General features: G+C 36.3%; 1 protein-coding gene across 1 annotated transcript in view; it reads left to right on the top strand.

Annotated features, from left to right (window-relative positions):
* The window catches only part of SPG11 (SPG11 vesicle trafficking associated, spatacsin), a gene marked incomplete at its 5' end in the record, with an annotated part of 35562 nt that overhangs the window by 4615 nt on the left and 5421 nt on the right, over positions 1–25526 (top strand). Inside the window, 29 exons of the mRNA XM_084532166.1 lie at positions 59–204; positions 791–923; positions 1275–1430; positions 2449–2627; positions 2734–2910; positions 3524–3595; positions 4047–4174; positions 5014–5189; positions 5672–5879; positions 6429–6632; positions 7544–7650; positions 8464–8609; positions 9136–9297; positions 10042–10108; positions 10618–10783; positions 11980–12185; positions 12757–12865; positions 13316–13475; positions 14682–14939; positions 15167–15367; positions 15692–15799; positions 17003–17162; positions 17581–17795; positions 18159–18903; positions 19778–19920; positions 21401–21599; positions 22595–22732; positions 24283–24416; positions 25154–25261. Of these exons, the coding sequence (XP_084388292.1) occupies positions 59–204; positions 791–923; positions 1275–1430; positions 2449–2627; positions 2734–2910; positions 3524–3595; positions 4047–4174; positions 5014–5189; positions 5672–5879; positions 6429–6632; positions 7544–7650; positions 8464–8609; positions 9136–9297; positions 10042–10108; positions 10618–10783; positions 11980–12185; positions 12757–12865; positions 13316–13475; positions 14682–14939; positions 15167–15367; positions 15692–15799; positions 17003–17162; positions 17581–17795; positions 18159–18903; positions 19778–19920; positions 21401–21599; positions 22595–22732; positions 24283–24416; positions 25154–25261 (5111 nt within the window). The remainder of the gene's footprint in view (positions 1–58; positions 205–790; positions 924–1274; positions 1431–2448; positions 2628–2733; positions 2911–3523; positions 3596–4046; positions 4175–5013; positions 5190–5671; positions 5880–6428; positions 6633–7543; positions 7651–8463; positions 8610–9135; positions 9298–10041; positions 10109–10617; positions 10784–11979; positions 12186–12756; positions 12866–13315; positions 13476–14681; positions 14940–15166; positions 15368–15691; positions 15800–17002; positions 17163–17580; positions 17796–18158; positions 18904–19777; positions 19921–21400; positions 21600–22594; positions 22733–24282; positions 24417–25153; positions 25262–25526) is intronic.

Here is a 25526-nt window from a genome sequence, read left to right as displayed (position 1 = left end):
TCTGCTGTGTAGCAACTTGCTTATGTGTTTTTAATTATGATTTGATTCTTTTATTTAGAGCATGGTCTTTCCTTAATTCTGTTTGGTTTAACTCAAGAAGAGTTTTTGAATAGATTGATGATCTATGGCAGTGCTGGAGTCGTAGATTCTGTTTGTCATCTCAATGGATGGGGACGATGTTCGATTCCAATACATGCGCTAGAGGTAAATAAGGCTGATTCATGTCCTACAGCTCTAATTTCTTCTTTTGAGAGAAACCTTGTTTTTAAAAAAAACTATTAATCCAGAAGTCTGGGACTCTGCAACAATCTGTCCACACTGTAATTCTGTGCACTGTCAGTTTATGTTCAGTCATATTTGGAGGGAGGGAGCTTAGATGGAGACATTTGGTAGGGTTCTTTTAATTTGTTTGAAGGGTGTGATAGAAAGTGAACTGATAGGGAAGGGGGGGAAGGTTCACAGCAGTTTTCAGTTGCTGTAAGCTTATTCAAAGTCCTGATTCTCACAATGCTTTTTTATATCCCCCATCAAACTCTAATAAATTGCTTAACTAACATTTTATCTCTAAAGATACTGGGGCAGTTTCTGCAAAACCAATTAAAAGAGCACGGCGGGCACTCAGCAGGTCATCTTGTTACTCCAGGTTATAGGCATTGCACATGTAGTTTAAATTCCTTCTTTTCTTCTGCATGCATACTTTGTTACTGCATATGAAGTAAAAGTGCTAGCAATAAGTGTACCATGTATTTTTAGAATATGTGTGTAACGGTGCTACTGTGTGTCTGCCTAGGCTGGTTTGGAAAATCGTCAACTAGACACAGTAGACTTGTTTTTAAAAAGCAAAGAAAGTCTTTTTAACCTTTCTGCACCCTGCTCTGGACCCGAACAATCTACTGATAGTGCGTCTGAGTCTTTTCTGAAAAGTGAGTAAAATACTGTAATACACTGAGGTTGAGATTGAATTGCCTTTCAGTTTATGGTTTTGCATTTGTAAAACCACATCAAATTGCCTGTTCTCTTTTATGTTGGGATGTTGCTGTATTGCAGCTTCTTTAATTCCGGAAAATGAAAGAGAATTGGTGTACAAAATGTGGTTTTTTGATTGAGTTCTAGCAATGACTTGTTCTAAGCATTTTGATGTGAAAGCAAAGCATGTTACATAAGTTGTTTGACACGCTTTAGAAGATTTTAGTAGCATACCTTTATTCTAATTTATATTTTATATGATCACTCGTGATAGAATGCAGATGCAACTTCTTATGTAATTATTGCAGATTTGGAAGAGCTGAAGCCAGCTTTAAATTTACTTTGCTCAGCAATCAGAGAAAATGATATGGAACCTCAGAGTAAACACTTTTCTGAGCAGCTGCTAAACCTCACGTTGACTTTCCTTAGCAAGCAACTTGAAGAAATTTTTGTCCACACAGAGGGTAAGATTACTCATTTTGAATCATGCATAGTAATGTAATATATAATTGTTTAGATAAATAAGAACTCAATTTTTGAATTAAAAGCCTAAATTTACTTAGAATTAATGAAAAAGGGCTTGCACTAGAGTTAAGTGAAAGGTATTATTTAAGGGGAAGCCTGAGAAATTAGTATGAATACAGTATCTGTATATAAGCACGAACAGCTATGATCAGGCTGTCACATCAGGCAGGGTACCGTCAGCTGGATCATATTGGGACGTCAGGATGTGTAAGAATGGCAGAATCAGACTTTAAGGTGATGCTGGGTCCTTCATAGTAGTGCAGTTAAATGGCTTCACTTTAGCCCTCATCCTTTTCTCAGAGCCACCACCTGAAATACATTGGCACAAATATTCCTGTGGCCATGGAATGGAGCAGACTAGTTTAAGAAACGAGTTCAGCTGAAAAATAGCCTACCAGGTTATTTCTCATCTGGAGCACTTCCAGTTTCATTTACTGTGTGGCAACAGTTGTATGTCCCAATATAACCCAAGGGCTGGTACAGAAAAAAGAACAGTTGTCTGATGGGAGTGCAGGCTGTTTGTAGGGGTGCATAACTGCTTAAGGTGGCACTGTTGCTGAAATGTTGCCCTTTGAACTACAGCTTAAAAGGTATAAGAATCGAGTAATAGCTGATATATGCTGTGTTAAAATGTCCCTGCATTTTAAACGGGGCTTATCTGACGAATAATTAGTTAAAAATTTTAGTTGTCATTTACTTGTCCCTGAAGGGCAAATACATCCATCAATGAAGTCAGGTGCACCTCTCTGGAGCAGTGGTAGGATGGTGAGTGTAGCTTGATAGTGACTGTCAGTATCAGTACCTGTACAGGTGAAATAGCAACATAGAGATGATGAGCTCTTTCCTCTGAGGTGTGTTTTATTTAGTGAAGTCAGGAGAATGCATTCAACATTGATAAGCATTAAAAATGTTGTGTCGTTAATTTCATTTAACTGATATCTTGGATGTTCTTGACAGAACCTGATGAATACTTGCAGAAGGCTGCAGATATTTTAACTGATTACATTATTGAACTTAGGACATTTATGAAAAATTACCCTCGGCCACAAATAAATATCGCAGATGTAGGAAGTGATCTTGATGAAGACCTACCTGCAGTGGAAGAAAGCCAAACGTGGGAAAAACTGACACCAGAGGTAAAAATGAATAATCAGTTTTTGACTATTCAGCACAGGAATCAGAGGTGATAACATTGAAGTTTAATGGCACTAGTTTGTTCCAGATTCTTCTCTTCCCTTTCAGGAAGTCATTGCTGAGGCCATCTTAAGCAACAAAATGCCAGAGGCCCAAACCTTCTTCCGAATGCATCAGCATCCTGCTCAAAGTCTTCAAGAATTTATTCAGACAGGTTTGAATCTGGTCTATGACCGTCTTCTGAAGGACAATACCAGAGAGGCCTCAGAACTTTTAAGAAATATGGTGAGAGGTGTTCAGTAAGCATGCTGATAGTTTTAAACGCTTCTTTATGACTAATGAAACAAATTAGTGGTAAGAATAGGGGCAGGGGGCTGAGCTTTCTTGTGAATGTAATTATTCTACCACATTGAATCATAGAATAGAATCATAGAATGGTTTTCATTGGAAAAGGCCTTAAAGACCCTCTAATTCCAACCCCCCTCCTCCACAGGCAGGGACACCCACCACTAGATCAGGTTGCTCAAAGCCCCACTAACATACACTTCATGCAATTAAAATTACCAGGCTTTAATGTACTGCTTTGATCACTAATGTACGTTCAGAATGCTGAGGGAGCGTTACTCATGAAAGCATATTGATTAATGTTGTGCTTGGGGAAGTGTAAAGGTGATCCTGAAAGGAGTAGGTAGTAAAGGGTACAAATCTGTGCAAACCTGCTAGAGAGATCATTCAGATCACCGGGTTATTACAGCATCTCAGTAGCTGGTGAAGTGAGTATCACAAGCATGCTTGTAAAAGGTTGTGCACTTTGGAAAGAAAACTGGTGCGTTTATTCTGTCAATGTACAGCTGCATCCGTACAGTTTGCATACAATGAATATCTTCTTTTTTGTTAGGGCTTTGATGTGAAGCAGCAATTGCATAAGATATGTTTCTACACAGTTGATAAACATGTACGAGATCTGTTGGTAAGTGTAGAAAAGTTTTTTTTTGTTGTTTTTTTTTTTTGTTCTAGCTGATGTTCTCAGCTTTGAAGATTGATATTTATTTATGCTGAGAGAAAGCATTGTATCGAACATACTTTCAGAATGGGAACAGTTTCTGTCCCTGCATCCTTGCAATGTGGTTGCTGAAACATGTCACCAAAATGCCTATGTTCTTTTCTGTTTGCAGTTAAAGTAAAAATTAGTTAAAATGTAATTTCTTTGTTCTGTGTCTGATCTAGTGCTCATCTTTTTACACACAGTATGAAGTCTTGTCTCTCTTGAAATTTGGGTAAAAGTGTATTTAACTCAGTGCAGTTAGCATTTTTTCCTACAGTTGGCTAACTCTCTACACTTGCAGGGTCATTTGCAGCTTAGATATATTATAAGTAGAGAAAATATATAATTGGAGGTAATACTTTAATTTGAATTAAAGGTGAAAGTTTTACAAGAAGAAAATTATTTTTCTGAAAAAGAGAAGAAAATGATAGACTTTGTGCATCAGGTTGAAAGCTTTTACTCGGAGTCCTTCCAAGAAAATAAAGAGATTCAGTCTCTTTCCAGGTAATGTGGGTTATCAGTTTTAATTAGTAATTAATAATGCTAATAGTATTTTAAATATCCTGGCTTCTACATCACATGTGATTTACTGCACTAACAAATATGATCTTCTGTTATCATCTTAAATGAAGTATGTAGTCATAGAGTCATTAAGGTTGGAAAAGCCCTCCAGTATCATCTGGTCCAACCACCCCCCTACCACCACCGTCGCCCTCTAAACCTTGTCCCCAAGCACCACGTCAAACCTTTCCTTAAACACCCCAGGGTTGGTGACTCCTTCACCTCCCTGGGCAACCAATTCCAATGCCTGACCATTCTTTCTGCAAAGAAATGTCTCCTAATTTCCAACCTGAACCTCTTGTGGCACAACTTGAGGCCATTTCTTGTCCTATTGCTAGTTGTCTGCCGGAAAAGGCCAACCCCCAGCTCACCACAACTACTATACAAGTTTTTTATTAATGAAGGATATTAGTAGAGCTATTAATCAAGCAAAAAAGCATATTCAGATGGAATGTTTGTTATATTTTTGATATGTCTATAATATTACAAACAAAATAACCCAGAAAAATGATTTTAGAATTAAATAATTGTAAAGATATTACTTATTATTTGCTATGCCAGTTTTGGAAAAACGAGTTAATTCTTTGCCTGTTGGTCTCCTATGCACTCTCAAACTTTTAGCTCAATAAATCCTGCTATGAATTTTAGCACTGTCATCAAAAATTAAATAGTAAAACTTGTTAATTCTCATCTTTCATCTTTTCATCATCTCCTATTTGTTAGATTGCATTTTTTTTTTTTTTAAGTACTAGAAAATGTACTAATGCAAAACTTCATTGCAGTTTAAAGAATTGGAGAAAGGAGCAAGACTTTTCTGGACATACAGCTGCTCTAGACTTGTTGAATTGTGAAGGACATCGGGTTCACAATAGGGAAGTCAGAGTGATGTTTAACTGGGCTCAGTGGTGGGATGAGTCCATTCAGGAAATGATTCTTCTACCTAAAAAAGCACGCCAAGGCAAGTATCCTGGTGTTGAAAGTTAGAAGAAATTCTGAATTAAAAATCTGACTGTCTTTGAAGTAGCGTATTGCGATTGTGTAGGAGTAGTGTTGATACGAGTGAAGCTGCGTGCTACCACAGTAGGTCACTTACTTTTTTGGCAATTGAAATTCTGTTGGGATCTGTGTTGTTGTGTTATGACAGGTATCCTGTAGGGAAAAATTTGGAACTATCTGAAAGGGAATTGTCTGATGAATTGCCAGTTGCCGTAAATGTCATACCCTGCTATGGTCTGCAAAGCTTATTGCGCCATAGTATTTTATTTAGCTTTTCTGACATAAAGCTCTAATAAGGTACAACAGTATATTTATCTCAGCATTGTTCTTGTAAAAGAAGATACCTGTTCATTAAAAATACATAAATGTATACAGAAATGTCAGTATTTTGCTAAAATACTTTTTTTCTGTTGGTTTCATCATTTTGCTTTTTTTCTAATACAGAACTTTCCACATGTAATCCTGAGGTTCTTTGGATGCACTTGACAGCCCAGCATGACTGGCTTAGTATTTGTTCATGGATTGAAGAATCTGAGCCCAACCAGACTTTGCGTGGACAGGCGAATTGGCCCGCTCTGACTGCAGACATTGTTGACCGAAATACGTTGTGTAGTGGCTATATGAGAAATGATATATTGAACAAGCTGGCTAGGTATGTGCCTTTAATGTGTTATACTTGCTTTCTATCTTACGTGAAGCCAAAATAAGACAGTTATAGAAGTACACGTTAATAAAATCTTTGATGACTATTCATTTTATATTGTTTAGTGCCCTTGTTTAAAACGGCACAAATCCATCAGTAAATTTATTTTTAGTTGTGTACTTCCACTTTTTGGTACTCTGAAAACAGGAAGAAACATGGGAGCAACAGAAATCCTCTGCCAGTGTTTTGATCTTTCAACAAGATTATATACCTGCTGTCCATTTTACTGCAAGAGAAAAAATTCTGAATGTAGTATTTCACTCCTTATGTCCCATTCTCTACAATGAATAGTAACTAGGATACTGTTAAAGCACTATCAGAGGTATTTTGTCAGGTTATGTTTGCCTTGGTAGTGAAGTAACTCCTTAGAAGGAAAACTCTGTTTTGTAAGTTTGAAAATAGCCTCCAGAACTTTGTAAAGGGACTAATCAATGTGTATGTATGTTTTTTTTGTTGTTGTTGTTTTGTTTTGTTTTGTTTTCTCTCTCTCTTTTTAAGAAATGGCATTTTTGTCCTTTCTGAGTTGGAAGATTTTGAACTCCTGCTCCAAAGACTGGTTTACCTAGGGGGAGTACTGCAAAATCCTCACCCTGTTCCAAAATACTGTGCTGCAAATGGTTTGGACTTCCACACTCATTTTGTCCTTCACTGTTTAGAACATAATCTGCAGTACATGTTGTACACTTACCTAGATTACTACAGGTATGAATGCTTTTTTCATCCTTTGGATTACATGCAGATTTAAAGAATGGAAGACAACTTTAACAGTTGGCAGTAAGAGTTTTCTTAGGCTCTTGCTGTTTGTCCAGCGAGACTTCTTGGGTCACAGCAGTGTCATTTAATGAAAAACTGTGAGGCAGTGTTAGGTTTCATTCTGTATTGTGAAGCTTTATCCAGGTTATCTTGTCATGATTATTTGTGTGGTAGTCAGTGAAAAAAATGTTTATGGTTGTAATGAGTGTAATATTTGTAAGCAGTGCAATCTCAAATGAGCCAAGGCAACTTGCTCTTCAGAAACTGTCACCTGAACACAGGTAGTTCATCCTGTATTCATTGTCAAATAAATTGCTGTTTTCAATCAAAATCAGTATTAGATGGGATTTGAAAGAGAGAGAAATACTAGTTATTGGAACTATACAAATAATTTCCAGTTAGTGAATACTTTGCTATTAAAATTTCTTAGCTACAACTCCTTCTAACTGTGTAGTTGGTAAGAAGGTAAAAGTGGGGTAGAGAAAAGCCAACAAAATTATTTTTTTCCAGTGTGTGTAATTGATTTTAATTTCATAAAATATTCAGACTATGGAGAATGGTGTTTTTGAATCAAGTCTCCTCTTTGGAAAATGTTTGGGGTTGTCAGTTCTGGAAGCTGTTATTTTGATTGCAAGCAAGCACAGAAATGTAAACTTAAGGTGTCTCTGGCAGTTTATCAGCTAAAGATGTACATCTTGTAGTGATGAGTGGTATGATTCAACTCTGTCATGATAATGGATGAAATAAGTCACTGTAACACCAAGTCAGATTCTTTTAACTTTTAATGCAGTTTTATATTGGGTCAGAGGATGCTTATAAATTCTGTGTTTTCACTGTGTTGCTACTGTTCTCTTTTCCAGTTTAACCCCTTCAAATTGCCCTATTTTGGATAACAAGGAATTGCATGAAGCACATCCCTGGTTTGAATTTCTTGTGCAGTGTCGAGGGATTGCCAGTAATCCGCGAGGTAGGAGTCTGGTCTTGCTCAGCAGGTGGTCTGAGGTTTAAGCCAAGTATTTGGAACATCTGGATTTAATTCTCTGCTCTGCTGTAGACTTTTTTTCATCATGGCAAATCATTTATATGTGCATTGATCAGTTCCATATTTCTAAAACACAGCTTATAATGTATATTTAAAATGTGCATGAAGATCTGGAGATATGTCAGAATTGGTTTATGTATGTTCATCATTGCATCCAATTTGACTTTATTCCTAAAAGGTTGAGCAGCAGGAGAATAGACGCAAAAATGCATGTACCATCAAAATTAAAGCTTCACATAGTTCTTGTGCTGTATTATGACTTCTCTGTCCCTTTGGTTCTGTGTTTGCTTGGACCAAGACATTTTGTTAGTTATTGTCATTGATAATCCATGGAGTTTGTGTGCTTACTTCATTTCACCTTTTTTTTTTTAACCTTTCATCTTTTTTAGTGGCATCCATTAACAAATGATAAAAATAATGTCCAAGTGAAGCATTTTTTTAAATTTTTTTTTAATTTTTTTTTTTTTTAGAAAAGTTTTAGCAGTGTGTAAGATAAAGAATTGAACTAATAAAATGGAAAAATGCAGGACTATCTAAACCAATCAGTGGAGGTAAAATTGTGGCATAAAATTAGGGAAAGCTTAGTGAAAATGGGAAGGTTTTAGCTGTATTTGTAAGTTATAAAAAGGTCACTATTAACAAAAAAAAAATCATATTTGTAGAAGAGTTATAATGTACAATTTAATAATTTAATACTTTTTTCAATAAATTACATCTCACTTTTTTTTCCCTTTCTAGATCCAAAGATGATTTTTCAAGCTAGTCTTGCAAATGCTCAGATCTTGATTCCTAGTAATCAAGCCAGTGTGAGCAGCATGCTACTGGAAGGACGTACACTATTGGCACTTGCTACCACAATGTATGCACCTGGAGGTATTGATCAGGTACTGTGTAGAACAAATTGTTGACAGGTTTTTGAAGAAATTCTCACATGATGTTGAAAATTCAAATGAAAAAATTGATAAAAATAAACACACTAACAACAACAAACACTGTCTTCCCATATGAAAATCTAGTTTTGTTATTGCATGTTTCAATTTCTTGACCAAATGTGAACTCTTAGGTGTAGAGTGTTTGATCTTACGTGGCTTGGAAGTAGTAAGACAAAGTGGCTGTGACTTGGAATCTTTAGCTTCTTTATAATAGTTACAGCTGAGAGTGTTTATAGACACTTGTGTTCCTAAAATAGTTCAAGTTTGAAAAAAAAATCAATAAATTTCTAAAATGCCGTGTATACATAGAGTAACTTAAAACATCATGTGTCTAATATAGCTTACAAGGTTTTTTGGGGGAAAAATGATGCTCTTTGTGTTGTTACTGTTTACCAGATTTCCATGAATGAGAGTTTTATTATAATCTTAATGCAATTTCTTCTTCTTAATTGAATAATTTTGCTTCCCTTCAATGTAGGTTCTTCAGAATGAAGATATGGAAAAACCTCTAAAGAAAGTTGATCCACAGCTTTTAAAAATGGCATTGAGTCCTTACCCCAAGCTCAAAGCTGCTCTCTTTCCCCCATGTACTTCTCGTGGAATTTTGCCACCTGACATTTCTCTTTACCATCTTGTTCAGGTATGCAAAATGTTTCTCAATAGAACTGTTTGTTAGAACAAAGGTAAACTGAGAGAAGTTTGTTTTCAGCTAAAGCCTGGAGTGTAGGGACCGTATCTTGTTTTCTCGGAATTCTTAATTTGGACCTAAAGTTTATAGCTTCATTAAAAATATTTTTTTAATGGTAGCTAAATATTGGTCATATTGAATCTGGCTGATATTTTTTTAAACATCTGCTGTGTTTAACTTCAGCAGAGGTGGTGTGTGGCAGCTCTAGAATATCAGAAAAGTAATATTCTTGCTGCATTCAGTAGACAGGTTGTTTAGTATTACAAAAATTAAAATGTTTTAAATTGTCTAAGGGAAATTGAAATTTAGAATTAAAGAATAATGTCTCATGGAGTGTTATGACATGTTTCTGGGCAAATGTCTTTTACTTTTTGAAATAAACTGCAAGTTGGAAGAAATGACAGAAATTACTCATTATCAGGAAAGTGGTAGCTTTGCTAAAATGAGAGCTTAGCAAGATGCTTAAACGTGTTCTTTCCCTGTTTTGTTAGACTAAAATCTAAGCGTTTTCTTGCGTTTATCTACTCTGTAGGATCAGAATGTAAATACGTACCTTTGAGAGAGGCCTGCACCAGATAAATAGCAGCATAAGCAGTTCTTGACTATCTGCTAATATAGGTCCCTAAAATATTCTCTAGTCTGGTCAGATGTGAAAAGCTTAAGCTGTCTTAATATGTTCTGTGTCTAATCTTTCAGACATTAGTGCCTTTTGATCCAACTAAATTATTTGGCTGGCAGTCAACAAATACTCTTGCTCTATCAGGTAAGTTAATTTCATGATTTACATGCTTTTTAGACAGATCCTAGGATGAAATAGCTTCCAGTGGAATGATCTGAAGGATAAATATAAAAGGCTATTCCTTTAACAAACAAACAAACAAACAAACAAACTGTATTTTACTAAAATTAGTAAATTAAATGTTTTGAAATTAAATTATGGTTAGATATGTTACCTTTTTTCCACTAAGCTCTTTACATTATTTTTTTTTCTAAATGTATTATGAAGTAGGAAAGCAGTGTTTTGTTTTACAACTAAGTTGAGGGCCTATGAAGAAGTGATTTGCCCATGGCTATTAGAAAAAGTTACTGCTTTTACGGTTCTGATTTTACAATAAAAATCGGAATTTCAGTGGGATTTGGGTATGCTGAAATTTGAATTAGAACCCGTGTTAGAGGTATTTGATTGTCATCTCATGTTTAGTAGCTGAAAGCCATTTTCTATGTTTAATTCAATTGTTTATCAGCTTATAAAAATGATAATATTCTTTCTAGATACATCAAGTGACTTTCCTCATTTTTCATCCCCTGAACTGGTGAACAAATATGCTGTAATGGAACGACTGGATTTTTTGTACTATTTGCAACATGGACGTCCAGCATTTGCTTTTGGTACATTTTTGGTCCAGCAGTTAGTAAAGAGCAAATCCCCCAAACAGCTGTAAGTTTTCTCTAAAATGTTAGTTGGATGGTTCTGTGGGAGTTACAATCTAGCACATGGAGTAGCTTTAATGCTTCCCAACAGTGTGGAAAAAAGTGGTGTTCATAATATCACTTAAAATTTTAGGTGTCCTGGGAATCCGTTCAGTTTAGCATCAAGTAGGATAGAAATAAAATAATCACCTAAAAGATGGTGAGCTTTATTATTAAATCTTCATTTTAAACCTGAATAAAATTTGTATAATGAAAGCTAGGATTAAAGAACGTTCCAGTCATATCAAACACAGGTAGGTTTTTCTTCTAGGGAGCTTAACCTCTAGATAACTTTATGGAAAAAAGGTGCCCCTCTACTTGGACAGTTCCTAAAGATGACACTTCTTCAGTTAAATAAGAAGAATGATATACTAGAGATTGAAGGAGTTAGCTTTTCTGTCTGAAGCTTCAAAATCATGTGCTCAAGAGAATGCAGTCGGACTATGCATGCTTCATGAATACAATAAATTTACAATTCATATTCAGTAGTGATATCAGGGGAAATCACTATTTGTTTCTAGAAGGTCTTGTTTGTGTATTAGTCACTATTTGTTTCCTTTCATGATTTTGATATACATGATATACAAATCAGTTTCTGGTATCTGAACAGGCAAGATTTGGGCAAAAAGAAAAGCATACCTTAATGAAGGCTGAAGTGTTGAATATTTTAGAAAGGTGATTTAATGTAAGACCTGAGCATGCATGAATTTTTCAGTTACCATTATGGAAAAAATTATGGAAAAAGACATCTGGTGAGCCAACCACTGTTGAAGCCTTCAGGTTGTCTTTTTCACTTAGAGTAGTCTACAAATCAGGTTCTTGATGCTGCAATGCTTGGATTGTAAATTCTACAATGGGACGCTTTATAATTTAAAAAAACAAAACAAAAAATCTGCTCTCAGGCATATTTATTAATTTTAATATTGATTACATTGCCTTCAGCTTTTTAAAGTTTATTAAATTGTGAACTCCCTGCTTGCATTTTGATCATTTCTTATATATGGGGCTTCGTTTTTATAACTACATTTTTCTAAATGTGCAACTTGGTTTGTAAATATTTCCCATGCTAACGAAGTCTTCGTGTTTAGTAAACCATACATATGGAATATTTGTGTTTGAAAATTGGTTACAAATCACGCATATTGACTTCTTTTTTTGTTTCAGGATTCAGCAAGCAGGAAATGAAGCCTATATTTTAGGCCTTTCTTTCTTCAACATACCTTCAGTAGGAGCAGCTTGTGTTTGTTTTCTGGAACTGCTTGGTCTCAACAGCCTCAAACTGCGAGTCGACATTAAAGTTGCAAACATGATATTCAGTTACCAAACCAGAAATGAAGAATCTCAGCGCAATGAAATAAGAGAATCTTTGGGTAAGCATGTCTTTTGTTTGCTTTAAAATAGGGTACTATTTATTTATTAGGAAGAGATAAAGAGAGACTGAAAGATGGTGCTTAACTTCTTAGGAATGCAATGAGAGCATTTCTGTCCTTTGAAGAGTTAAGACTTTTGCTGTTCTTATATTCCTGCTTCTTACTAATTCTGGAGGTGCATTTTGAACCTGTCATGCTAAATAAGGCAGGAACACTAATGCATGCTTTTAAACAGCTGCCTGAGGCTCAATTTAATTGCTTAGTAAGGTTCCACCTAATGTTGTAATATAACTAGATTAAACAAAGGGACGTTACCAAATCACTTTTGTAATTGAAAACTGCTACAGTAGAATCAGATGTTCAAAGCTGTAAGGAAATTAAATTTATCCTAGGAATAATTTTAGAAAGTTTCATTACTAAGTAGACATCTGCAGGTGTCTTTTTGTCCAAACTGCTGGCAGTTATTGAAGCATTTACATTAATAGGATTTGTGCTTCTTGTTAATTCCGGTACTTTCGAAAATATTACCCGTATTCTGATCTCAGAAATAATAATATATTCTTTTAAACAGTTGAAAAGTTAACAAAGTTGGCTGAAGGTGAAAAAGCAGCAACAGAGGAAGTTCTTATCTCCTTAGAAGAAGCCTTCTGGGATGAAATTGAACATCAAGGAATAAAGAAGTAAGGAAAATGTAATTTAAAGGATTATGCTGACAAATTGAAATTGAGTATTGAATTTTACCATCTCTGTATTTAGACATTATGAAAGAGATCTGAGTCTTATTACAGTAAAATGAACATCAATATTTGAGTTTAGCATACAATCTTGGTATTTCAAATAACAGGGGTAGTAGATGTATATTGGCAAGAGTAAGGAAATTCTGTCAGCATGTTTGACTAACAGCTCCTCGGGACATGCTTAAGAGAAAAGATTATTGAATTATTTTTCTGGTAGAAATATCAGTTTATTACAGTTCAGGCTTAAAATTTTGTTCTTAAGTATTTTTCCTTTTTTTTTTTTTTTTTTGTTTGGTTTGGTTTTGTTTGGTTGGTTTGTTTCTTCTTTTAGATACAGTACACAGAGGCAAAATTAGAAATGCTGATTTAATGTTATCTTTAAATTGGATGCAGGACGTCTAGTGACTCTAGAAGGCAGTGGTCTTTGGTAATGCAGTTCTGCAAACTCCATAACACGAGGCTGAGTACATCTTACCTAAAGGAATGTGCTAAATCCGATGACTGGCTGCAGTTCATCATCCAAACCCAGCTGTACAGCTACAAGCCAGATGAGGTAAGCTGTCTGTGTATGGGTTTAAATGAAGATGAGATTTTCAAGAATGCTCATTGTGAAGCAGTAAAAAAAAAAAAAAAAAAAAAAAATTAAAAAAAATTGAAAATAAATAGAAGGAAAAAGGGATCCTTCTAACAAGAGAATATTACATTGTGTAGACAACAGAAACTTGAAGCCTCATCAGTTTCCCGGGAGTTAGAATTTGTCTCAGGATGCTCAGTAATCCTCTGTTTACGATAACCCTTCCTTTACAGCTGGATTTCCTGACTTTTTTACTTTTCTCTGTCTCTTGGTATGTGAAAAGCTAACACAAGATAAAGGAAATTGACTCCAGAAGCAGCTGAATCTTCAGCAGATATAATAATGTGCTTCCAAGGGCATGAAAGCTAACTATTAAAGGAGAAGATTAGGAAGAAACTTCCTGTTTCAGTAATGGAGAAAACATTTTTCAGAGAGAATTGATTTGAGTGTCTCTTTTGAAGTGCATTGGGCATAAAAGCATTTGCCAAAAAGAGACTTCACTTTCTTGTTAAATTTAGTTGAAATTATGACACGTTCATACAGCTTAATTCGTGTTTTTTTTTTTTTTTTTTTTTTTTAATCATTTATTAACAGTTTTTTTACTGGAGAGTTGGTTACCATATGTTCAATTTAAGTTTTAATAAAGCTACTCATCTTTCTTTTCAAAAGTTACATTGTTTTTGTGTAAATATATCTTACCTTTTGAGACTCCAGCTCTTCCATTTTTGTTTTTAGTGTAATTTAAAATAAACAAAATATTACTGGTAGTTAAAAATTGTATGCAATTTAGGAAGGGTAATAGGAGGAAGCTAACTGGAAAATTGCAGTTTAGATGATACTTAGGTCTGTATTTTTTTTAACTTGGATCTTTTCATTGCTTTCACAAAAATACATAATTACACAAAAGCATCTAACTAGACATGAATACTTTTTCATCATATGAGAAAAATGGGTTTCTTTAAAAGGCATTTTAGATTCAAGTAAGAGGAGGAGTTTCAACATTTTATTAGAATAATTCACACGTACAGAACATGCTTTCTTCTCTAGCTCTCCAGAAATGTTCTAAGCAATCAAATTTGAAGGATGTTTTGCTTGTCTTTTCTGCATATTTAATGCTTCAGTCATCCTTCCCTCATTCTCTTTGGACCATGCTCTGTATAGATGCTCTTGGTTTTGTTTTCTTAGGTCATTTCTATTCTTCATGGATTCACTCCCATTTTACAAGATCACTTGATGTTGGCATTGGAGAAGTTACCGTTTTCATGTGCTGCTACAGGGAGTCCTGCAAACAGTGCTGCCAGCATGTTCAAGAGCAAAAATGTGAACAGTCTCTTTCAAATCCTTTTTCGATGTCAAGAGAACTCCAACCCGTCACGTTACCTTTTGACTGAAGGACTGAGAGAGCATGCTCCCATTCTGAGTGTTTTAGCAGCATGTTTCCAAGTAAGTATTGATCAAGTTATTTATCTTCTAGAGGAATAAATTATAAGTAATTAAGACGTTTTTATTGTGCATAGCTACTTTAAATGGTAGATATGCAGGTTGCATTCATCATTTTTTTTCCTCAGTTGTAGTAATTCTAATTAGTATGACACATTTAGCCAACTTAGACGCAATGAAGTGACGTGTGTCATCTGGTTATTATAAAAACCATCATTTTTATTTGACAGGATGCCAACATTATTCATTGTCTTTGTGTCTGGATAATTACTACTGTGGATAATGTTACCAGATCTGAAGCAACAAACCATATTCAGACATCAGTAGAAAATCACATATGGGATCTCCATGACCTATCACTTATCTGGAAAGTGTTTTTAAGGAATCAAAAAAGTAAAACACTTATAAAGGGCTTCCAGCTATTTTTAAAGGTAAGGTCTTGTAATTTTTAGTGATTGTAGATACTTGAGCGTATCTCAAATGTTCTTGGAGAGGAGAACACATACAGTTTCCCTTCCGTCTTGGTATTTTGTGGCCTAGATAGCCTGGGTGTAATCTACTGAAAATCCTGTCCAAGGAAGAATATTGTTGAAAGGAAGTTCTTCCAACAGTTACAAACCTGCAGGTCATATATCAAGCTTGAAAGCAATTTTAATAAATGTGAACTTTACTGTTCTAGTACTGAGGAACACAAAATTACTCCTTTATTGAGGTACTTATAGGAAAGAGTTATAATTTATTTTTGTGTCTTAAAGGATTCGCCTTTACTGCATATACTGGAGATGTATGAACTGTGTATGAACTGTAAAAAATATAATGAAGCTAAAACCAAACTGGACAAGTTTCAGGAACAGCTCACAGAAGTAAGATTTAATTTTCTGTTAACCTCTTTGCATAGGTTATCTCCCTACTACAATGTCATAGCCATTTAATGTCATATATGAAAATAATTAAAAAGACACTTAAAATTATCGTAGAATTGTTTGGGATGGAAGGGACCTTCAAGATCATCTAGTTTCAACCCCCCTGCCATGAGCAGGGACGAAGGGATCTAGGAGCTGATTTGTGAAGTAACAGGTTTCAGCAGATTCTTTCCATTGCTGGTAGTTGATGGAGAATTGTTTTTGACAATTTGTTCAAAACTTACAGTGCATTTTTCTAAATCATTTTGTTCTAAGTTGATATGGGCAGATTGAAATACAATTGCAACTTCCTTGAACGAGCGGTTTGCTGTTTGAGAGTTGGCATTTAGTAAGGTAGGAAAGTAAGGTAAATTGAGTTATTTGTGTTGAGTAAAAGTATGATATTCTTTGTTGTGCTGATAAAGCAGTGACTTCCAGAGAACACCTATTCAAGGAAGACAGCTGTTTTTAAATATGTTACAAGGTTTCTGAAAGAATCTGTGATAGTGCTTTAGCCCTGGCAGTTGTTAGAAACTGTATGGACTTTTCTTTGAAAATGACTCAGTGAAGTGAATTACTGTCCTACAGTCCATGTAGAACACTGATTTAGCAGCCGGTTTTAGAGGACCAAAGTGGTTTCATTCTGTACCCTTGGTTGTCACGTACAGATATTTTTGCAAATTATTTCAGTTCTTTCCTTTCTGTCATGATTTTCTAGTTCCACGAATATCTTGGTGACTAACATTCATGCCATTAGCGATTGGTTGTTTTCCTTCCTGCAATTCAAGCTCTGGCTAGATCAGTTTCCTTTTCCTATGTACTGCTTGCAGAGTGGATATGCTTATAAAGTACAGCTGTATGACAGGAGCTATTAAGCTAGCACTTTATTTTATCTACCCATGAAACCTTCTTGCACCTTTTATCTCCTCCGTGGTTATCAGGAGCAATTGCTGGTCACCCTGTAATAAAATTTACTATCTTCAAATCAAATTCAAGCATATATTGGCAATGAAGCAAGTGCCCACTTGGGGAAGGCAGTTCATCATTTCCTAAAGGAGTTTGATCAGGCACGCCTCTGATAAGCAGTGTGATTGCCAACAAAATGCAGAGTATACTTGCCAAAAACAAAAAACACAACACTTACAGTTCTTTTTGTATACACAGCTTAAAACATCAGATGAACCAGCAGCTTCAGAATTACCTGTGCAATGGTTGGAGTCACAAGCATTGTTTCTTCTTGAATTGATGATGCAGCAATGTAGAACAGAATATGAATTAGGAAAGCTCTTACAGCTGTTTGCTGCAACAGATAATCTACTCGATGGTAAATACAGCTTCTTCTGTCAGGTGATAGCACTGCTTTAACCTGAAGACCGCATAAAATGTTTTTTTTGAGTGACAGAAAATGTTTACTTGAAGTGTATTCATATTATTTCATTTTTGTATAAGAATTTACGTAACCAGAATTGGTTCTTATGGTGAACTGCAGCAATGAAAATGTAATTCTATGCAAGTCTGTTTGGGAGCATGATTAAGTGCAAGTGTATGTTGATGAGGAGTACACAAATGACCTACAGAAGTATTTTAGTTACGGGTTCAGAATATATTTTTGGCTCCATGAAAACTTTAGAGCATAAAATCTGTTCTCCTTCTCCAGCAGGGTCACATGCTGGAATAAGCAGCAGAATTTCCTCACGTTTAAAAACCAACTGCCTTTAATTGTCTTTACTCCTTTGAAACAGGCCCTTATGTGAAGAAACTCTGTGCACTCGTTGAAACCCTGAAGGATTCCTCCGTATCAATTAATCGCTCCATCCTAACCAGTTACGATACAGAGACATTTCAGAATGAGTGCAGATCAATTTTGGAGCAGCTACAAGAGAAAGGAATGTTCTCACTGGCTCGGGAGGTAGCAGAATTAGCAGAGTTGCCTGTGGATCATGTAGTTACCCAAGAGGTATGACATAGTTCAATAATGACAGTCACCTCTTAATAATTCTGTTATTGGCAGTACTGAGAACATAACTTCTCAGCCTTCCTGAAGCAGGTTCATACTGAAATCACTTTCTATTTTAAATGCAAGTACACTGAGCAAGTTGGCTACAAGTGCTGTGCTGAAAAGGACAGCACATCTTTTCTTATTCTGTTATTTCTTTTACTGCTATATAATCAGTTTCATTGGTTCTTTCTAGATGGATTTTTTTATATTGAGACATGTAATCTTAATTCAGTGTTCCAGTATTCTGGCTTTGCAGTGTTTTTGTGTTTGTTTGTTTTCTTTTGAAAGACAGCTTTTTAAAGCCTTTCTGAATTTTTGCAGGTTCTAAGAGATCTACATCTTTTAAGAGACATTGGACAGTGGCAACTAAAACAGACAAGAATTAAATTCTGGAAGAAGTGTAATGACAACTTCATGAAAAATTCAATCTCCAGCAAAGCTGCATCTGATTTTTTTTTGAATCAGGCAAACACAGTGTTTGAATCTTCAGTTCACGAGAAGATAAACAGCATTATGGAGAGACATCTGTTGCTTACCTTAGCTGGCCATTGGCTAGCCAAGAGTGACTCAGTGTCATTGGACAAATTAGAAGAAATAGAGAAGCAGATCTGGATTTGTCGCATCACACAACAAACATTATCCGCAGATGAAGGGTCAGGCAAGTCAAGACTTTCCTTCCGTGGCATAGTGAACATGGATCTTACCTTTGATAACTTAGCAAAGGAGTTCTCTTTTTCAAAGCTACCTGCTCTGAACACACCAAACTATTTAAAACCAGAGGGTCTTGAATTCAGAGAGTCTGAACAGACCTTGACAAACGATGAGAAAGAATCACTCAAGTTTTTGATTGGATGCCTTCTTGATGAAGGAAGTGTACATGAAGCCAGCCGTGTGTGTCGATATTTCCATTTCTATGACAGAGATGTTTCACTGGTATTGCATTGCAGAGCTCTGGCCTCAGGGGAGACTGATCTAGACAAATTACACGCAGATATTCAGACTCTCCTTGTAGCAATAGAGAAGATGTATGAAAACAGTGCATCGCAGCAAACAAGAATCCCAAGCAGTAAGTAACACTAACCTGTTCAGCCACTTGACAAGTAATACCATTGTTGGAGTTCTACTGGACATGTCTTCTTTTGTTTCTGTGTTTCCCCAAGAATTTCTGCAGGAAATAAGGTCTTTGTGACAGTGTCTTATTTATTTGGTTCCTAAATCCCCTGTTGAAGGGAATTTGAAGTCTTGTAATACACATTGATTCTATGTGCTTCAAGCAGAGTCTCTTAATCACTCACTTTCACAATTCAGTTCAGGTAAAGTAGCACTGAATGTTATCTATGTTCCTGCTTTTGGAAGACACACTCCAGTAAATCTTGAATGTGTTTCTGGAGCTGAAACAAGGAAACATTTTCATCATGTATCTCTCTGAATACTTTGTTACGGTATAGTGGGTTTAGTGTCTTAGTAGTAGTAAGGCTGAGGATAATAGTGTTTATATATAAAGTATTGTATGCATATTTAAGAAGTATGAAAGAAAAAGCTGTCAGCTGGAAAATTACTTTCTAATGCTAACATGTATAAAGCTTAATAGGAAAATAATAGAACAGAATAGAAGAGAACAAGTGAAGACTAAGCCATCAGGAAGACTGCTGAACCTGTTTCTGTGCTCTCCTATGCTTACAAATTTTACATCTGAGATAGTGTGAATGTTCTGGATCCTTTGTGTCCTACTGTATTGTTTGTATACTGATTAAAAAAAAAATCACTGGCATCAAGAGTTCAGTTTTCAAAGACTGAGAAAGTGTTTCTATATGTAAGTACAGCAATCTATAAATACAGCAAGTTGTATTTGCTAAAGATTTCTGAAGTCTTGCTCCAAATGTAAGGCTTGTTGTTGTCTGTCTTTATGAGAGAGGAATTCAGAGGGTTTTTGTTTCCAGCATCAAGCTTAGAAGACTGGACACACATTGTTGCTCCGTCTCCAGATGACCAGGTTGTTATCAGTCTGAAGGCTCTCATAGATGAATGTGTTCATGGGAGAAACTACTGCAGACAGGTTCTCTGCTTATATGAACTTTCTAAGGTATGTATCTAATAATAATATTGAAGAAATATGTGGTTTGTATTAAGTTGTGCTATGGAAGTTTATTTGGAGAAAAGCATAAGGAGTTTTGAAAGTACTCATTAGGTGCCTGAAACAAGCTTCAGAGAGGGAAATTACCAGTCCTTTTTGTGGAAAAATGGCCAGATGTTTCCGAGACATGAAGTGTTGAAGTGAACTCAACTCCTAGACTCCCCCTACCTTACTCCAGTAAGCTATATTTCAGCCTGTGTCTCTTTTGATGTGCCTTTTTTTGTGATTTTTCAAGCATATGTCGTTCATCTGGCACTTTGCTTTAGGCCTTTGTTGTGGCATGCCTTCATAATCACTACCGACCCAGAAGCAGACAAACAGCAGCTGTGTTAGAAGTTCTAGCACAGAAATGCTCTGCGGGCTCCACACAGTGGCAGCTCTTACCCAGAGGCTGCTCAAAAGATTGGCTAGTAAGTTCCAAGTGATTTGACCTAGACAGCGATAGGAGAAGTAGCAGACTGTGTTGTTAGCTGCCTGTCTGCTCCTCAGCCTTCATGACTGCCAGCAGCCCACCTCTGCTTTTTGCCAGAGGCTGCTGCTGAACACTTCTTTCAGAGTACCTCTAGAGGGTACAGACCCTTTGCATAGTACTTGGTCCGTAGTTTTGGAATGTAGTATTAATTTGAATAGACCCAGCAGTATGTGTGCTGAAAATATTACTGTAATCTTTGTCATAGAGGTTCTTAGTGTTTGTTTTTTCTACAGAATTTTTCATGTCTCAAATATCCGGGGTGAATGCTTTAGGTTTGAGCTAGGGAGGAAGTAGTAATATGACTGGCTTCTTCCCTTTTCTACCATCCATGTTGCCTGAAGCTGGATGTCCATACTTCTGAATAAATAGGTCTCTGAGATGATCACTGTGTCTATGAATTACATATTTAGATTGATTTCTGAAGTTGTAACATGTTACATCTGACTCTAAAGAGCCTCACCAGATCCTCTTTCAAATGTAGCAAGTGCAAAAACTGGGGTATCTTTTGCACTGAGGGTCTGTGGTGTATAGAGATGAGGAAACGTAACTCCATAAGTAAAACTGTTACTTATGAAGAAAGAAAGAAGAAAAAATCATGGTCTGGGAGGATACATAGATTCCTCTCTTTCCTTTAGCAATTTTCAGTGTTAAGGTTTGTATTTGCTTCAGAAACACATCTCTCTCCATTGGCACCAACTCTGTGAGTATAAAACTTCAAACACAAAGTACTCACATGCTCTCCTGATCTGGAGAAACATTAACGCTGAAGAAGCACAGGTGAAGACACCGTTAACTGATAAAAGGACAGATTGTGTGTTTTGAAACTAGGTTTCATCTTGTCCTACAGCACTTCCCTCTTGCATCAGCTAATTAGGATGATGTGCTGCAGGTCAGTATATGTTCTGTGACTGGATTTTTTGCTGTGTACCTTCTTCTAAGTGTCTGTGTATTTCTTAGGAATTGAACTGCTCGTACAGTGAAATGTCAGCCCATGACCCTGAAGAAGTGCTTCGAGCAATTCTATCGTCCCACCAGCCAGACAGATGCAGGAAAGCTCAGGCATTCATCACCACACAGGGTCTCCAGCCTGAAATTGTGGCAGAGTTAGTGGCTGAAGAAATCATGCAGGAATTATTGGCATCTTCAGAAGGGAAAGGTAGTAAAGGTTCTCAGTCTTGTTTTTTAGCATTTTTGGTTTGTAAATATGATATTTTTGCATCTGAAAAACAATCCTTGGTCTCAAGATACTTGAATGCTAATAACAGTCAGTAATGTTTAGGCAGCTCTGAAAGGTTTTATACAGATATTAGATTGTTGTTTTGTGTCCAGTGTGGTGTTGCAGTATTCAAAGGGTTTTTGTTGTACTTTTTAGGGATGTACATTTCATGGTTTAAAAAAAAAAAAAGGCATGTTTTTTAATCATAATCTTTGAAGCCCCTCATTATCTGACATGGAAAGACTTGTGTTATTTTTTTTTTTTTTTTTGAAAAGCGTGGCCAGATTCTCTTTTTTTTTTTTTTTTTTTTTTTTTGAGATACTCCTTAAAACAGAATTTATCTGTAGGACTTTTGTATTTGAGGAACTTTTTCTTTGCCACAGCATGAACAACAAAGTTACATAAGAAACAATGATGGAGGTTTGGGAGTCCAAGTGTGCTTTCCTCTGTCCCTATTTTCTTCTACTATGCTGCCCCTCCATTGCAGATTTGCACCTTTACTGCTCCCCTTGTATCAGTTCACTTGTATTAGCTCAGGTGATTTGTTTCACATCCTTTGGAAGAGTCAACTTACTTGCCCAACAGAAAACAGAAATAAAGAAGAGTTTTCTGTTGAGTTTGTGAGTTAAACTGGTTTGTGTAAGAGTATGAGTCAGGGTCAGTGCCAGTCACTTGCTGGATTTGTGAAATTACAGGTTTCATTACAGTAGCAGTATGGGTGTTCTATAGGATTTCAGTGGATCAAATGGGCAAAGTAGAACTATCTGATACTCAAATTTCAGCAGTAAGATCAAAACCATCTTTAGAATTATAGTTCCAAGTCATAGGTCAGTGTGGATGGGGTTATTTTAATTTTATTGTTTTTCTATTAATGCAGCCAATCTCTCCTGAACAGGTAGCACTTTTGGCATAACTCACTCTCTCTCTGCATACAGGACAGAAACAAGTTTTGAACCCCGCAGCTGAGAGTCAGGCATTCCTACAGCTTGCTAAGCTCTGCCAGGATCACACACTGGTTGGCATGAAGTTACTGGATAAAATTTCCTCCGTACCACGTGGGGAACTGTCATGCAGTAAGTATATGGCAAAAAATACTTGATGGTAACCAGTACATCACTGAGCATTGCATTACTTAGTTTAAAGTCACATCACAAAGAATACAAACAATGCTGATGGAAGCATCTATTACTGATCCTAAATTTGATGTTAATAGATCTGAATATATGCACAACAAATAAACATATTGCTTAAGTATCACCCGAATTTACTTTCCAAACAAAATCCACTTTTTTTTATGCTGATAGCTGGGAAATAGAGTCAGTGATTTACCTGAACTTCGGTAGTTATATTATACAGAAGATGGGTATGGTTGGCTTTCTTCTTATTAGCCACACTTAGAAATAACTTTTTTTTAATCTGTTTGTTAAAGTGACTTTTTGATCTTTTGTTACTGGAATTGATTTTATACTTTGTGGCTTTATGGAGATCTTGTCAGGGAGTTTGTAAAACAAGGTGCTCTGGCAGCTAACCAGCAGAGGCAAATTGATAACTCCTACTAACTTACTTAGACTGTTTTTTTGTTTGTTTGTTTGTTTTTTAAATTGTTATGGGCAGTTCATCTCTGAGGAAAATGAGAGAGGATATGGTTGTCGTGTGAGTTGTCTCATGAGTATTAACATAGGCAGAAGTGGAGAGCTTCCAACAATATTTTGTCCAGAGTGGTGAGCAGAGAGTCTCTTGAACACTTCTGCAGAAAGCGAAGCATGGTTGAAGTTAGTGCTGATTCTGTTCCATTAGAATCCATCTGTAATACTGGAAATTTGGAATACCTATGTATGAGAAAACAAATAATTAAAAATACCACGTTCTGTGCAGCCTGTTTCCCTAGCACTTTAGTCCTGTTGTCAGATCTTAACTTATTCCTTAATTTGTCTGGTTAAGTAGCGTAGGGGCCAATATTAATATTTTTATGTATGACTGACTAAAAGTAAGGAAAAGACTGAGAAGAAACAATGTTGGGAATCACCAAATTGTGCTGGAGCACTGTACCTCTTAGAATGAAGCCTCTGCTAGAGTACAACATTTTCACAGATAGAGATATACAAATGTTTTGAAACTAATTATAAGTTTATGGCATTAGCTATATTCATTGCAAAAATCTGCATTTTTATGGAATTGATGAATGACTTTTTTCAAACCCAGATGCAGAAGTTGTGGCCTTCTTTTTTTTCTAATGGAGAGCTGATTGCCAGAAGTGGGATGCTGATACATTTATTGTATGTTTGTCAATCAGCTTTTGTTGGAGGAGGTTGGAAATTTTGTATTTGGAGAAAACAGCATTTCAGAAAATGATCTAAAACCCCAGACGTCAGCACAGGCTGGGAAGCCAAACTGAGTGAATATTGCAACAGAAACTATAGCTTAAAAGTTGCACAGGACAGAGCTGTAGTAGCTCAACTTTCTAATCCAATTCTGCTGTTTATAACAGGAAAGGTTGTGTATCCTCTGCAGAAATGGTATCAGGTTTGTAGACAGACATTGTTATCCTCAGGTTAAGACTACAACATGAGAATTAATTTCCTCAGTTTATGAACCAAAGTACCAGAGTTCTTGTATCCTTCAGTTACAGAATTGCTGATTTTGGCCCATAATTGCTTTAGTTTGACTTGCCACATGGAAGGAATCACTAGAGTCCTCCAAGCAGCACGGCTTCTCACAGATGAACATTTAGCACCTAACGATGAGTATGGACTTGTGGTATGTATGCTTGATGCCATATGTGTATCCAGAGGCTGTATGAACATTTTCTTGCAAGTGTCAGCAAATAACTTTGCTCTGAGCGGTGTATGGGGAGCAGGTGGGTAGCAGAATGGAATAGTCTTTCACCTCTGGTTGGTCTTGTCCGGCTTGTCTCTGGAAGCTAGAGGTGAAAGCTAAAGCTGGGTTTTTGGTCTGATGTGTGCATGTCCTGATGGACAGATTTTTATGTCATAGAATCCTTGGAAGATTTCACTGGAAAAATAGAAGTGGAAGAGTGAGATGGCAACAGGGTAGTAAATCAAACTGAGAATTTCAAAGTGATTCAACTACTCGTGAAATGTGAACGTTTTTATTACCATGCTGTCACACATCTTTTAAACCTGTCTTGAAAAGAATCCTGGATTCTGAGACACACTCAATATAGTGGTGCTACTGCAAGAGGGAATGTACTGAGGAGTCTAGAAAGTCCTCTGCGTATTTATATTTGTTAAAATTACACCCTTTCACCTTAAAATAAAAAGGTGCGGTGAGTTAGATTAAAAATAAAACCTCTTGGCTCTAAGGGAATGTCTGCCTGCCTAGTGCAATACAACTAGCTGTACCGTGTAGCTGTATCAGCTAGTACAGCACTCTTGCCTTGTGCAGCCTTTTCCCTGCCACAGCACTAACAGCTTTGTGAGAAAGGACTTTTCTGCTTTGCTTTGAGCTGCATACTTACACTGTTATTTCCACAGGTTCGTCTTCTTACTGGAATTGGCAGATACAATGAGATGACCTACATCTTTGAACTGCTGCATGAGAAACATTACTTTGAAGTGCTCATGAGAAAGAAATTAGACCCAGTAGGTGGAGGGGAATAAAGCTGGGAAAAGAGAACTGTTTGTCTGTGTCAGAAACTGATATTTACACAGCAAGGTGGAATTATTGCTGGAGTCTAGAAAGTGTTATTCTAGTTCCACAGTGATAAATTAATTCTGGGTTTTATCCGGCTTTTAGTTGAACAAGTTGGTTCTAATTAGTCCAGTGCTGCAACGAGAACAGCATTGAAGCTTCAAGCCTGGGAATGTCACTTAGAGTTTTTGTGTCCTGTTTTGTTTTTCTAGTTTG

Source organism: Aythya ferina (genome assembly GCF_964211825.1).
Source record: "Aythya ferina genome assembly, chromosome: 11".
NCBI classification, from domain to species: domain Eukaryota; kingdom Metazoa; phylum Chordata; class Aves; order Anseriformes; family Anatidae; genus Aythya; species Aythya ferina.
The sequence above is the reverse complement of the archived record's forward strand: the minus strand, read 5'-3'. Positions and strand labels throughout refer to the sequence as shown.